Here is a 15,432-nt window from a genome sequence, read left to right as displayed (position 1 = left end):
CCCAAAAAGGTAACTGTGGTGATGGATACATTAATTAACCAGGTGGAGGGAATCCTTTCTCAGGGTGTATGTATACCATATCACCATGATGTATACTTTAAATATCTTACAATTTTATTTGTCAACCATACCTCAATAAAGATGAAATTTCTTAAAAACTGAATATGTTAATTCTAATCAATGGACCTCTAGAGTTCAGGAAGTACAGTTGGACAACCACCAGTCTAGACATACAAAAGTAACTCTTAACTATCGATGAAGTATACATACTGGCATTTTATCACTGAGTAGGCCCACCAGTGGTGAAGAAATGGCATAGGATAGCGCCAAACCCAGGAATACCAGTCCCACATATCCAGCTGGTAAATTAAACTGTAGAAGAAATCCTGTGTTAAAGTTACATGGTTAAGTCATTTTTTCAATAAATATCTATCTTTTCCTTCTACCATTTCTTCAGCTCTTACTATCTGCCATGAGGCTACTACTAACAGCATCCTTCCTAATTTTTGCCTTACTCTTATAAACGGATTACTTTTTCTCTATAGGGGAAAAAACCTAACCACAGGTCAGAAGTCCTGGATGTTTTTGATTTGTAGCATTTGACATTAAATATAGTATAATTATCCTTCTATGAATTATAGCACTTTTACATGTCAATCAGTGCTTTGCAGACGTTAGTATGCACAAAAAATTACCTAGAGTACTTGTGGGTTTTTTAAAAATAAATTTATTTATTTATTTTTGGCCGCACTGGGTCTTCGTTGCTGCGTATGAGCTTTCTCTAGTTGCTGCGAGCGGGGGCTACTCTTCCTTGCGGTGCGTGGGCTTCTCATTGCAGTGGCTTCTCTTGTTGCGGAACTCAGGCTCTAGCTGTGTGGGCTTCAGTAGTTGTGGCACATGGGCTCAGTAGTTGTGGCTCGTAGGCTCTAGAGCGCAGGCTCAGTAGTTGTGGCACACGGGCTTAGTTGCTCCGCGGCATGTGGGATCTTCCCGGACCAGGGCTCAAACCCGTGTCCCCTGCATTGGCAGGCGGATTCTTAACCACTGCGCCACCAGAGAAGTCCGGAGAACTTGTTATAAGAGGTTCTTGGACGCCAGCCCTAGAATTTCTGATTCAAAAGAGTCTGGGATGAGGCCTGAGAATGTGCATTTCTACAAAAATCCCAGGTGATGCTCATTGCTCGCAGACTGAAGTGCACTGGTGTGAAAAACACTGACAATAATATCTGTTCTATCCATCTCAAAGAGATATTAATTTCTAATTAAAGAATTAGATGGTATGACACATTTTAAAAGGCTTCTAAAGTAGTAAGCCACCTCATAACTCTGCTACTGTTACTGTTACCAACATGATATAAATGCCTTTCTTGGTTATCTGAGTTGTTCTCATTTTCCTTAATTTCCTTAACTAATCCTTAATTAAGCCCATGAGATCTATTTATACATCAGTATATGCTTGAATAATTTTAATGACATAACTCAAGCTAAAAATCAGCCCTTTAAAGACAGTAGCAAGATACAAAAGTCAGAAATGTCCTCTTCTGATTTTACAACAGGGGGGAGACAGGGTGGAACCCTTCTTCCCTAAAAGGCTGAGCAACTGGACAGCAAACAGCCAATACAAAAAACTGTTAAGAAGGCAGAAGAAGGGCAACAGGAACAAAAATGTGATAGAAAAACCAGAAAGTACATTTCTAAAGAGTTTTTTATAAGTTAGACACGAGCAACTTGGGTTTATGAGAGACTGGTTACAAATTTTTTTTTTCATTGTTTGGACACACTTCTTAAAAGGACAGAAAAATGACTTAAAGAGACATGTTGTTGGGCTTCCCTGGTTGTTCAGTGGTTAAGAATCCGCCTGCCAGTGCAGGGGACACGGGTTCGAGCCCTGGTCCAGGAAGATCCCATGTATCGCAGAGCAACTAAGCCTGTGCGCCAGAACTACTGAGCCTGTGCTCTAGAGCCCATGGGCCACAACTACTGAGCCCATGTGCCACAACTACTGAAGCCCACACAGCTAGAGCCTGAGTTCCGCAACAAGAGAAGCCACTGCAATGAGAAGCCCGCGCACCACAACGAAGAGTAGCCCCTGCTCACCGCAACTAGAGAAAGCCGCGTGCAGCAATGAAGACCCAATGCAGCCAAAAATAAATAATAAATAAATAAATTTATTTTTTAAAAAAAGAGACACGTTGTTGATAATGTGAATGGAATGTGTCACCATAAACACAAAGTATTTTTCTTATGCATTACCTCATAGATGCTCACTTCTTAAGTGTGATATTATATTATTTTCCAAAACTTGGGTCTGGCACTAAAATAACAGTCCCCAAGTTTACCTGTGAAATACCCAAAACTGTCTTTACTGACTTGAAGGGGCTGTGTTTCTGGTAACAGTGTTTTTTTCATTCTAGGGCCTCAAATAAAGTGAGTATGGACTGCAGCTAGTAGATTTCTGTCTTTATAAACACAGATTAATTCTCCAGTATAATTAACTATCAGACTTAGTAATTTATTGCATTATTTATTAATAATCTTTTTTCAAAAATATCTAAGAACAAATTGCTATAACATCAAACTTTAAAATTCAGTATATAATTTTCAGCATTAAACAGATGGAGAGAGATTCTTGGTTCCTTTCTCCCATCTCAGATTAATATAGCCCACAGTCTTTTGAATATGTACGCAATAGACTAAAAAGTAAATGGACCCAGAGGGGATCTGTTAGAAAAGAAGGGACACCTCACATTAAATGAGCCACTAAGTACCCCAAATGCCTCACTGGAATCAAAACAGAGGAAAGTATCTTATTAAGCAGCCAGGATGTTGCCCAAGCCAGAGCTACAATGATTCGAGCAAGGCCTTGGAAAAAGGAGACCAGATGAAAGGCTTCTTTCATTTACACCAAATCAGACCCCTAGTTATAGGGATGTCACAGAGGGAAGGTACAGGCTGTCTTGGTGAGTAGCTCTCATTCTGCCTCCTTCTTGAAGCCACTCCCAGGACTTTCCATCAAGCAGGGCCCGAGAGCAAGCAATTATGTCCACCCGCTACAATGCGGAGGTCTGCATCACCAGGCTACTCACCTTCTCCAAAACAAAGAGGGACAGCGTAGGATCAAGGAAGCCAAAACCTGAGCTGAGTGAGGTAATGACGAAGGATATAAAGGCAACCTTGGGTAAAATGATGAGTTTCCAGAATGAGTGTTTCCCTGGATCAGACTCTGTGGGGTAAAAATAAAAAAAGAAATGAGAGTAATGAAAATTGCTTAACTTTATCTTTCAATCTATTTTGAAAAGTAAAATTGGTAAGGTCACCTTTATCCAGTAATCAAAATAACCACACTTTTGAGTTTGCCTAAAATTTGCATATAGGTTATTCAAACCTAGAGGCCATTTCAGTGTTCTTAAAAATAATTTCTCTAATTCAAAAAGAATCAACTGGAATCAGAGTGTGAGGAGAAGAAGCAGTCTTGGTTACGGGTCATAACCTAGAAGTCAGTGAGGCCTTCCCAGATGGGATAGAGAATATGTAAAGTTTGATTTGGTGCATAGGAAAAGCCAGACGCTTTATCAGGGAACAATGTGTGTGTGCTGAGGAGGAATCTGAGTTAATCAAAGAATACAAAACAATTTTTTTCTGCTTGTAAGAAAAAACACTGGATTGAAAGGGATGCTCGGGACTTCCCTGGCAGCCCAGTGGTTAGGACTCCCTGCTTCCACTGCCGGGGGCATGGGTTCGATCCCTGGTCAGGGAACTAAGATCCTGCATGCCGTGTGGTACGGCCAAAAAAAAAAAGAATGAGATGCTACTGAATCATGTGTACATTCCATTTGGCAGTAAAGGTCAGTTGAACAGCAACCTCATGTCCCGCCATTCCAACAGCAACACAACTTCTGCACCGTCCCAAGCACCAGGAATGATTGTTTCCAAGCCGCCAATCATATCCTACAACTCCCTTCTTTTTCCCCTGCTAATTTTTCAAGTTCTGTTCACTCTGTAACGTCTGGCTGTGACCCTAATTACGCCACAAATTTTACCTCTGCTTCCTACTGCACTTCTAATCTATACCATGTAATTTAGCACTTAAACTGTATTTCATTTTATGTGGTCTTCTACTGTTTGATGACTTTCCTATCTTCCAACTAATTTACTGAACAAAATCTATGCTGAGTCAGATACCATGTAAAATGCTGGGCAGACAAAGGCAAAGGAGACAAACCCAGACCCTGACCTCACAGAGAAGATACAGTAAGGCGTGGAGAGAGCTAGGATGGAGCTAGGAGGGTATGGATTGGAGCATATGAGAGGGTTGCCTTAAAAAAACAGGGAAAGCTGTTTAGGAAAGAATTTCCAAAAGTAGTAATATCTAAGTTGCTGCCTAAAAGAGGAGCTTGAGATGAACAAGCAAAGAAGGAGGAAAGAATAATCCAGGCATATTATCCAGGAATGGCTCATTCCAAGACTCAGAAGTGAGGGAAAACGATTCTGTTTGAGGAAATGAAAGAACAGAAGCAAAGGTGGAGGACGGAGATTGGAGGGTAGGGAGGAGAGATCACATTGTAGAAGAATGTAGTGATAAGATTATGCAGCACTTGTAAAATAGGCTAAGAAGCCCGGGAAATCACTAGACACTTCAAACAAAGACTGAGAACCAGATCTGTGGTTTAAAGAGACCCCTCTGTGGTCTCCTGGGAAATGGAGACAGGGGGACGGGTTAGGAGACTGTGCACTGAGCCAGGTCAGGAAGCTCTCTGAGGGCCAAATCAGCACTGACATATCCTCGTTTCTCCAAAAGCACCCACCACAGTTCATTATTCAATAAATTCTTGGTGAATAATGATCCAGTAGGGAGCAAAGTACCAAAAAAGCATAAAGTGTGGTTCAACTATTTTAAGTACTACACTTGGACTTTGTCAGAATATGAGGGATAAAGTTAAACTGTGGTGTTAGTTTCTTAATTATTAGCCAAATATTCAATGATGAACCAATTGTGAGCCCAGCCTAGGACGTTTAACTACAGATTGGACTTAGAACGGGGATAGGCACCCCCTTGCGGCTCAGTGTGGCAGTGCCAGCAGGGAGACTTCACTGGGTGTGGATTTTGGATTGTATATTACAGATGTTTATTAGTCACCTTTAAAATATAAATGATAAAAGATCAACTGTAATCAACTACATTTATTGTGCATATAGAAGGTATTATGGATGTATGGTATAAGACAAAATTATTATGGCATAAATGGTCCCTTTCTCTAAATCCAAAGTGGGAAAGGGGATTATCGCAATAAGAACATACAGGATGGGCTTCCCTCGTGGCGCAGTGGTTAAGAATCCGCCTGCCAACGCAGGGGACATGGGTTCGAGCCCTGGTCCGGGAAGATCCCACATGCTGCGGAGCAGCTAAGCCCATGCACCACAGCTACTGAGCCCATACACCACAACTACTGAGACAGTGCTCTAGAGCCCGCGAGCCACAACTACTGAGCCCAAGTGCCACAACTACTGAAGCCCGCATGCCTAGAGCCTGTGCTCCACAACAAGAGAAGCCACCATAGTGAGAAGCCTGCGCACCGCAACGAAGAGTAGCCCCCGCCCACTGCAACTAGAGAAAGCCCACACCCAGCAACAAAGACCCAACACAGCCATAAATAAATAAATAACTAAATAAATAAAATTAAAAAAAAAAAAAAAAAGAACATACAGGAATGTACATGAAAATGAACACATAATGAGTTTAACTAAGCTGTTGATGAAGCCCAAGCAATGAAAACTTACGGTGATACCTACTTCCAGAGGCACGTGACAAAATCACCTGGGGAGCTTTTCCAAGCTACTCAGGTATTCTCTCTGCTTCCTCCAATTCTGATACATTCTTCTTGGAGGGACAGGACTCCATGGTTGACAATGCCTGCCACAGGAAACTGCTCTTAGAGATGAGGAAGTGGTGTGGCCCTCAGGTGTGAAGGGGCAGGAAAAATGCAGAGCACTGTGGCACTAGTGACTTAGCATTTAGATCATTGATTGAGAAGGCTCAGAAAAACTTCCCAGAAGAGGTCATACAAATTAAGTTTTGAAGGATGAGTAGGAGTTAGGGAGAGTAGAAGTGGGAGATAGTCCAGCTCATGTGACTCCCCTGCTGACATCTAACAACAGCTCCTAGTGGCTTTCAGGATAAAGCTCTCATTTCATGGATTTAGGGATTCTTATTAAGAGGATTGTCATGTACTTGACTGTGTTTTAAAAATATTTCTTTAGCGCAGTATGGAAGAGGTGACTTGGTGAGCAAATATAAAGGATGAGAGAGAGGGAGGGACCGAAGTTGACTCTTAGATACCCAAGCCTAAAGCTACATTGTTCATGGGTCTAGAAGCAGTTAAATGAGTGGGGTGGAACTTATAGAACAAAATTCTGCCAATATCATCCAAATAAAAGAAAATTTAATTTTCTAGCTTCTATCTATAAGCTTTCCTAAAACATTAATTTTTAAAGGTACTCAATGGGAACCCCTAAATCAATATTTATACCCTCAACATTATCAATTTTTGAGATTTAAAAAAAAAATACCAGGTTTTTCCATTCAATCTAAATATAAGATCCTTCTTTAGATAAACAGAAAGTTTGCCAAACCATTTTAAATGGGCAAAAGATCTAAATAGACATTTCTCCAAAGAAGACATACAGATTGCCAACAAACACATGAAAGAATGCTCAACATCACTAATCATTAGAGAAATGCAAATCAAAACCACAATGAGGTATTACCTCACACCGGTCAGAATGGGCATCATCAGAAAATCTACAAACAACAAATGCTGGAGAGGGTGTGGAGAAAAGGGAACCCTCTTGCACTGTTGGTGGGAATGTAAATTGATACAGTCACTATGGAGAACAGTATGGAGGTTCCTTAAAAAACTAAAAATAGAATTACCATATGACCCAGCAATCCCACTCCTGGGCATATACCCTGAGAAAACCATAATTCAAAAAGAGTCATGTACCGCAATGTTCATGGCAGCACTATTTACAATATTCAGGTCATGGAAGCAACCTAAATGCCCATCGACAGATGAATGGATAAAGAAGATGTGGCACATATATACAATGGAATATTACTCAGCCATAAAAAGGAACAAAATTGGGTCATTTGTAGTGAGGTGGATGGACCTAGAGTCTGTCATACGGAGTGAAGTAAGTCAGAAAGAGAAAAACAAATACTGTATGCTAACACATATATATGGAATCTAAAAAAAAAATGGTTCTGATGAACCTAGGGGCAGGACAGGAATAAAGACGCAGACGTAGAGAATGGACTTGAGGACACAGGGCGGGGGGAAGGGGAAGCTGGGACGAAGTGAGAGAGTGGCATGGACATATATACACTACGAAATGTAAAACAGATAGCTAGTGGGAAGCAGCTGCATAGCACAGGGACATCAGCTCGGTGCTTTGTGACCACCTAGAGGAGTGGGATAGGGAGGGTGGGAGGGAGAGGCAAGAGGGAGGGGATGTGGGGATATATGTATACATATAGCTGATTCACTTTGTTATACAGCAGAAACTAACACACCACTGTAAAGCAATTATACTCCAATAAAGATATATATGTATAAAAAGGAAAAGAATAAACAGTAAAAAAAAAAAAAAAAGAAATCAAAGAAACAAAAAAAACCATAGCTAACTGGAACTTTAAGTTCACTGAAGATGCAGGGAAATTTTAATTGAGGAATAAAAGAAATGAAGAGGAAGAAGTAACCAGGCTGGCAGGGATTAAAAGGGCTTCAAAAGATACCAAGTAGTGGGGGTGATGGGCAGCGATGAGGAGAGCAGGCCAGGACGCAGGGAATTACTGATGTTGAGGCCAGTCCGGCACCCGACCACAGAAGCTCTAAATACACGTCCCACGATTAACTAGTAAAGTCTTTTTTCCTTATACGGTGTTACTGATAAAGAGTTAACACAACTCCTTCTCCTGCTGCATGAGAATCCGACCTGGTATCAGTTTCTTAGTCAACAGCCAAGTGTTCACCTGTGAACCCAGTCTGAGCACAGTCCAGGATGCCCTACTACAGAAATAACCATCACTACGCACAGAAAGAGGACAGGCTCCCCTCCAGCTCTGTTCCACTAGTAATCTGACAACGGTAAAATGCCTACTCCACTGCTAGGCAATCTTACGTATAATGAAAATAACCCCCGACTGGTAAATTTCATCTGTACAGAAGGAACTATAAACAAACCATCAATATGGGATGCTTTGTGCCTCCCTGACTATGGTGACTACCGTACCCGGCGCATGCCTCATGGAGACCCTGGCAGCTGTGCCCATAGTGCTGTTAAGGATAGGATGACTCCTATGGGGCATGAAGCTTTGGAGCCAAGATGACTCCCGTTACTGCCTGATGCGGCCCTGTGTCCTTGCACTTGAGCTGTGCTGTACACAACTGCAAGCACCACAGGGAAGGAAGGTCTGACTTTGTCCTCCTGTCACAGAGCCTTGTAAGCAGATGGTGAATCTTTCATTTTAAATCAAAAAGACATCTGATGGGCACTGCGTGTGTTTTATGATAAGAAATTTAATGTTTGCTAGTTCTATAGGTCAGAAAGAATTTATGACAGACAGAAATTCACATAAACTGATTGCTTACAGCAACATTTCTGAAAAGAGGATCGATTCTTTCACCACGCTCTACAAAGCTATTATTGATTATGTAAGATAGAACTGTGTATATGTTAAATTGGTCTCCTACAAAGGCATAAAAATACTTGAATTTAAGGTTCTTAAAGTGAGTAATATATGAGGTCTTACCATAATTAGGTAAAATACACATGTTGAGGGGAACCATCAGCAGAACTATGCATCCCAGAAGAATGAAAGGCACCTCGTAGCCAAAGGACTGATACAAGAAGCCACCCAAAGGAGGCCCTAGTACCAGGCCCAGTCCAGAAAAACTCTCAAGACTTCCCTACAAATGGGAAAACAAAAGAAAATTGAGTTAATACATTTTGTTTGAAAAATGAACAAAGATTTAACGGGCAGGATCTGAAAAAAATTCTATCCACTTTACAATTTATACACACACCACACACACACCCAAGATGGACCAAAAATTTAAACATACATATTAAAATCATATAAGTACTAGAAAAATCAAAAATGAGAGTTTTTTGTTTTCTAATCCTTATGGTGAGGTAAATTTTCTAATTATGACATAAAAACTTAGAGGACACAAAAGAAAAGACTGATAAATCTGATTACATGAAAATATGAAAAACTATGAATGGCAAAAAAAAAATCAAAAGACAAATGAAGAATGGGGAAAAAATATGGCAAAGGATTAATTTCCCAAATGCATCACAAGAACAACTACCAATCAATGAGAAAAATCAACAATCCTATGGGAGGAACTTCCCTGGTGGTGCGGTGGTTAAGAATCTGCCTGCCAATGCTGGGAACACGGATGTGATCCCTGGTCCGGGAAGATCCCACATGCCGTGGAGCAACTAAGCCCATATGCCACAACTACTGAGCCCACGAGCCCATATGCCACAACTACTGAAGCCCACGCACCTAGAGCTCATGCTCCACAACAAGAGAAGCCACCGTAATGAGAAGCCCGTGTACCGCAACAAGCAGTAGCCCTTGCTCACCGCAACTAGAGAAAGCCTGTGTGCAGCTACAAAGACCCAATGCAGCCAAATAAATAAATAAATAAATAAATAAACATATAAAAAAAAATTTAGCAAAAAGAAAAAACACAATCCTATGGGAAAATGGGCAAATGTTGTAAATAGACTGTTGACACATAAAATGAAATACAACTAGCTCGAATGTGAACTGGCCACCTCTAAGTTTCAGGACAGCAAAGCCACACTCCAAACATGTTTAGCCACAAAACCTTGTCTTACAGAGCATGTCAATGGACTAGCATCCTTCTGAACCCTTCTTGAGAAATGTAAACAGCACACCTGTTACAGTGGCCACCACTGCATGGCAAATGACTATAGAACCTAAAGTGAATCTATACAGATATATATACATACATACATACATATATATATATATATATATATATATATATATATATATATATATATATATATATACACTTACATGGGTGTATAAATATATGTGTACATATATTTAATACAAGTGTGAAGATTTATATTTATACAGCAAGTAGTTTACCTGAGGGTCAAAACTTTCAAACTGTAGTATTAATATGGGTAAATGAGAGAATCCTTGGTACTGAGCTGATTAGACCCTGAGGTCTCTGAGGATGGTGCCTGTTCTGCGTTGCAAACCAGGAGTCCTTCGGGGATGTCTGGGTCCAGAGGAGTGAGCTATGGGAAAGGCTAGTTGGGATCAGGGAGACAGCAGCCAAGAGCTAGGACAGGAATCTGGTATGTCACTCATACCTGGTGTCGAGGCGCGTAGGCAATATATGAGAATGTACGCCAATACGATGCTACCAGGCTCTGGATTTTTTTGGTAAAATAAGAGGGCGCTCCTCAGACTGACTGCACAGAAGCACTTATGGACTTCAGAATGATCTCTAAGGTCCTTTCCGTGAATCTGGGAAAAGTGGAGGAAGGACTCTAGTATAAATCTGCTTCAGGCGGCCTAGCTACAATCTAGGCTATAGAGAGACAGCAAAATACTATTAGAGAGGGTTTTTTATTTTTTAAGGGGTAAAAAGAACATTTGGTTTTGCCCATTCAGGGGCTTCTAAGCCCAGGAAGAGCACCTAGGTAGCCTAAGGGTATATTTATTGACAGCCTGCTGCTACAGGCAGAAATTGGGGTAAAAGGTAACAAAAACAGAAAGTAGAAAAAAGGCAGGTCTAGAAGAATGGGCCCCAGGTTTAACTTGAAAGGTCAAATAAATATTTTAGCCTACACTAAAAGGAAAATAGGAAAAGTGTATAAAATACCTACCATTACTGTAGCCACGTTATTTGGAAAAGCCTTTGCAAGGATAGAAGAAGATGCGGTTATTGCTGCAGCAAAACTGATTGCATCAGTTATTCTCACTAGAAAACACATAGCAATAAACACGGGTCCTTCTGGAACTTGGTCCAATACACTAAAAAAAGAATAAGATGACTCTCAAATGCCAAATTGATTTTGATTTTTTTTTAACGGTACTCACTGAAAACAGTAGTACCTCAACCACAGTTATTAAAATAAATCTCTTTAGAATACAAATTTTTTAAGAGTTTCTTTGTTATATTTTTAGTAGGAGGAATTTGAGTCATAATGACAGCCTCATTGTGCTCTTTTACTGATATATTTGATGCCCTAAATAATAATACTAAATAGGACTTTTGAAAAATGTAGAGTCACTCTGATAAGAACATGTGTAGAGGGCTTCCCTGGTGGCGCAGTGGTTGAGAATCTGCCTGCCAATGCAGGAGACACGGGTTCGAGCGCTGGTCTGGGAAGATCCCACATACCGCAGAGCAACTGGGCCCATGAGCCACAATTGTTGAGCCTGCGCATCTGGAGCCTGTGCGCATCTGGAGCCTGTGCTCCGCAACAAGAGAGGCCGCGATAATGAGAGGCCTGTGCACCACGATGAAGAGTGGCCCCCACTTGCCGCAACTAGAGAAAGCCCTCACACAGAAACGAAGACCAACACAGACATAAAAATAAATTAATAATAAATAAATTAAAAAAAAAAAAAAGAACATGTGTAGAAAGCCTTCTTAGTTTTAGGTCTTCCCCCAAACAAAAAAACAGCACAAGAAGAGGAAAGCAAAACCAGGAACCTGAGAAACATTTCTGATGACATTATCTTAACATTTGTATCCTTATATTCTTCAGCTGATTCTTTAGGTAAGAAATTCACCTTTCTGCTTAAGCCAAAAGGTTTTTGTGACTCAGAAAAGGGAGTTAAGTTTCTGTCTCTCACGATCACAGGAGTCCTAAAGAACAGATTCAGCAGCCAGCTTAATGGTGATCCCCTAGAGGACTCTTTTCTTAAGATCAATGTCATTCATTCCATTCACTGTATCATTCAACTCCCTTCAACATTAGTCACATGGTATTGACTGATTTACATAAACCATTAACATTTTAAACTGAAGATAAATTATGAAACCTGTTCAAGCTCCCAAACATATCAGAACATGACTTACCCAAAGAGAACTGTAACTCCTCCTGAGACAAACATTCCTGCTACAAACATAAATTTTGCTCCAATATGTACAAGCTATAATAAATGTCAAAGAAAAGTATAAATTGATGACTGCTACAAGTCTATAGTGACATAAACAAATCCACTGTATCAGGAAACAAAAGATTTGGGGAAGATATGTACAGTTAACAAAACATTATAAGTCTTTAATGGAATGACAACATGCGTTGCTTACAAACATGGAAGAAGTTAAAAATCAATCAACTTTAAGAATGGAACTGTCAACTGAAGCACAATTCATAAAATATAATGGTGGTTATTTCTGTATCAGTGGAAATTCTAGACTAGTAAATTAGAATAACTCATTACACAATTTTAAAAAATTAATACTTACATATTTTCCAAATACCAAAGATGCCAGCAAGTCAAACAAAGCATAACATCCAAAGATCATACCAATAACTGTATTGCTGGCTCCTTTCTTTTCAGCCTTTAAAGAAACAGAAAAGAAAACGAAGTTTGAAAGGCAAATTAGCACCAATATAGAAAAATGGAGCTATTAGATCAGAGCATCATCTTCTTGTAACCTTTATCTGTAATTTCAAAGATTATTATTTTAAAATAAACAGGGTGAGGAAGGAAAGGAAACTATAAGACCTAGTCTCTGACATGAAAGTAATTCACTCACCAAGCCTATAACAAATTGTTAGCTTTACGATCTTGAGAAAAAAAAGAACAAAGCTGGAGGAATCACACTTCTTGATTTCAAAAATAAGTTACAAAGGTACAGTAATTAAAACAGTATGGTACTGGCATAAAGACAGACATATAGACCAATGAAACAAAATAGAAAGCTCAGAAATAAACCCACATAAATATGGTTAATTGATCTTCCACAAGGGTGCCAAGGACACACAATGGGGAAGAGATATTCTCTTCGACAAATGGTGTTGGGAAAACTGGATATCCACATGCAAAAGAATGAAATTGGACCCCTATCTTACACCACTCACAAAATAATCTCAAAGCAAATTAGACTTAAACATATAATCTGAAACTGTTACACTTCTGGAAGAAAACAGGGGGTGAGGGCTTCTTGACATTGATCTTGGCAATGATTTCTTGGATTTGACACCAAAATCTTAGGCAAAAAAACAAATCAGACAAATGGAACTACATCAAACTAAAAATCTTCGCAGCAAAGGAAACAATCAACAGACTGAAAAGGCAACCTACAGAATGGAAGAAAGTATTTGTAAACCACCTCTATATAAGGGGTTAATATCCAAAATATGTAAGAATCTCCTACAACTCAATAGTCCAAAACACCACCACAAAGAACCTGATTTAAAAATGAGCAAAGAACTTGAACAGACATTTCTATAAAAGAGACACACAAATGGCCACCAGATATATGAAAAGCTGCTCAAGATCACTAATCGTCAGGGAAATGCCGATTAAAATCATGAGATATCATCTCACACCAGTTAGGATGGCAATTATTGAAAAAAACAAAAGATAACAAGTGTTGATGAGGATGTGGAGAAATTGGAACCTTATACACTGTTGGTGGGGATGCAGAATAGTGCAGCCACTATGAAAAACAATATGGAGGATCCTGAAAACATTAAAAATAGAACTACCACATAATTCAGCAATCCCTCTTCTGAGTATATATCCAGAAGAATTGAAAGCAGGGTCTCAGATATATTTGCACCCCCCATGTTCACTGCAGTATTATTCGAAATAGCCAAGATGATATAGAAACAACACAAATGTCCATTGATCGATGAATGGATAAAGAAAATGTGGTATACACATAAAATGGAATATTATTGAGCCTCAAAAAGAAGGAAATTTTGGCATTTGCAACAACATGGATGAACCTTGAGGAAATTACGCTAAGCAAAGTAAGCCAGTCATAGAAGAATAATCGCTGCATGATTCCATTTATATGAAGTATCTAAAATAGTCAAACTCATAGAAGCAGAGTCTAGAATGGTGGTTGTCAGGGGCTTTGGTAAGGGGGAAGTGGGGAATTATTGCTCTTTGGGTATAAAGTTTCTGTTTTGTAAGATGAGCTTGTTATGTTCTCACCACAAAAAAAGAAAAAGAAAAAAAAAACCCCACAAAAGAACACAAGGGAATTTTTGGAAGTGCTGAATATGTTTAATATTTTGATAACAGTGATGACATCACAGGTGTGTGCATATGTCCAAACTCATCAAGACGGATATATTAAATGTGTGCAATTTTTTGTATATCAATTATACCTCAATAAAGTCCCCCACCAAAAAAAAAAAAAGAAGAAAGAAAAAAAGAATTGTTGGGCTTCCCTGGTGGCGCAGTGGTTGGGAGTCTGCCTGCCAATGCAGGGGACATGGGTTCGAGCCCTGGTCTGGGAAGATCCCACATGCCGCAGAGCAACTAGGCCCACGAGCCACAATTACTGAGCCTGCGCGTCTGGAGCCTGTGCTCCGCAACAAGAGAGGCCGCGATAGTGAGAGGCCAGTGCACCGCGATGAAGAGTAGCCCCCGCTCGTTGCAACTAGAGAAAGCCCTCGCACAGAAACAAAGACCCAACACAGCCAAAAATAAATAATAAATAAATAATAAATAAAAATTTTTTTAAAAGTCCTAAAAAAAAAAAAAAAAGAATTGTTAGCTTTAGCTGGCAAAAATCAGAATTAGAGTATAAACAAAACAAAAAACCTTGGTTAAGGAAATTTGGGCTTTGCTTCAGCCGTGGATCAATGCAAACAACAGCTGATCTTGACACACTTTCTTTTTGGTATCCATGAGATAATAGAAAATATGTATATTGGTCTCTGCCCTCCGGTTCTTGGTACAAAGCTCCTAATACCCTTGTAATTTCCTAAGTGATAAGAGCTCTAGGAGCAATATTGTTCTAATATTCATTCTCTGACCCTGGTTCCTGACACCGAGCTCCTAAATCCCTTGGCATCTCCTGGGTGACAGGAGTTCTAATAAGATAACTCTTGGTGGACTCCTACATGGGGGCTGGTCACCAGAAAAGACAAGCCATGATTAGAAGCTTAGAACTTTCAGTCCCACACCCCATCCTCCAGAGAAGGGCTGGAAATTGAGTTAATGATTGATCATGCCTACATGATTAAGCCTCCATAAAAATCCCTAAGGTATGGGGCTTGGGGAGCTTTTGGGTTGGTGAACACATGGAGGTGCTGGAAAAGTGGCTCACCCGGAGGGGAAATGGAAGCTCCGTGCCCCTTCCCACATACCTCGCCCTCTGTATCACTTCCATCGCATGCCCA

The 15,432-nt window shown here is 40.0% G+C and overlaps 1 protein-coding gene across 13 annotated transcripts in view; it reads right to left on the bottom strand.

The window, feature by feature from the left end:
- The window catches only part of SLC18B1 (solute carrier family 18 member B1), a 32,648-nt gene that overhangs the window by 6,900 nt on the left and 10,316 nt on the right, over positions 1-15,432 (bottom strand). For 8 of the 13 annotated variants that reach the window (XM_082474797.1, XM_082474802.1, XM_082474808.1 and 5 more), the window contains 6 exons: positions 12,534-12,629; positions 12,141-12,214; positions 10,939-11,086; positions 8,810-8,966; positions 3,087-3,223; positions 271-372 (listed from right to left, as the gene is read on the bottom strand). In XM_082474797.1, coding sequence (XP_082330923.1) covers positions 271-372; positions 3,087-3,223; positions 8,810-8,966; positions 10,939-11,086; positions 12,141-12,214; positions 12,534-12,629 — 714 coding nt within the window. Of the gene's footprint in view, positions 1-270; positions 373-3,086; positions 3,224-8,809; positions 8,967-10,419; positions 10,919-10,938; positions 11,087-12,140; positions 12,215-12,533; positions 12,630-15,432 lie in introns of those variants that run through there. The other 5 variants (XM_082474799.1, XM_082474803.1, XM_082474798.1 and 2 more) reach the window with 5 other exon arrangements.

The sequence above is a fragment of the Balaenoptera physalus genome (assembly GCF_965194825.1).
Source record: "Balaenoptera physalus genome assembly, chromosome: 9".
In the NCBI taxonomy this organism is placed as follows: domain Eukaryota; kingdom Metazoa; phylum Chordata; class Mammalia; order Artiodactyla; family Balaenopteridae; genus Balaenoptera; species Balaenoptera physalus.
This window is presented reverse-complemented; position numbering and strand designations above follow the sequence as displayed.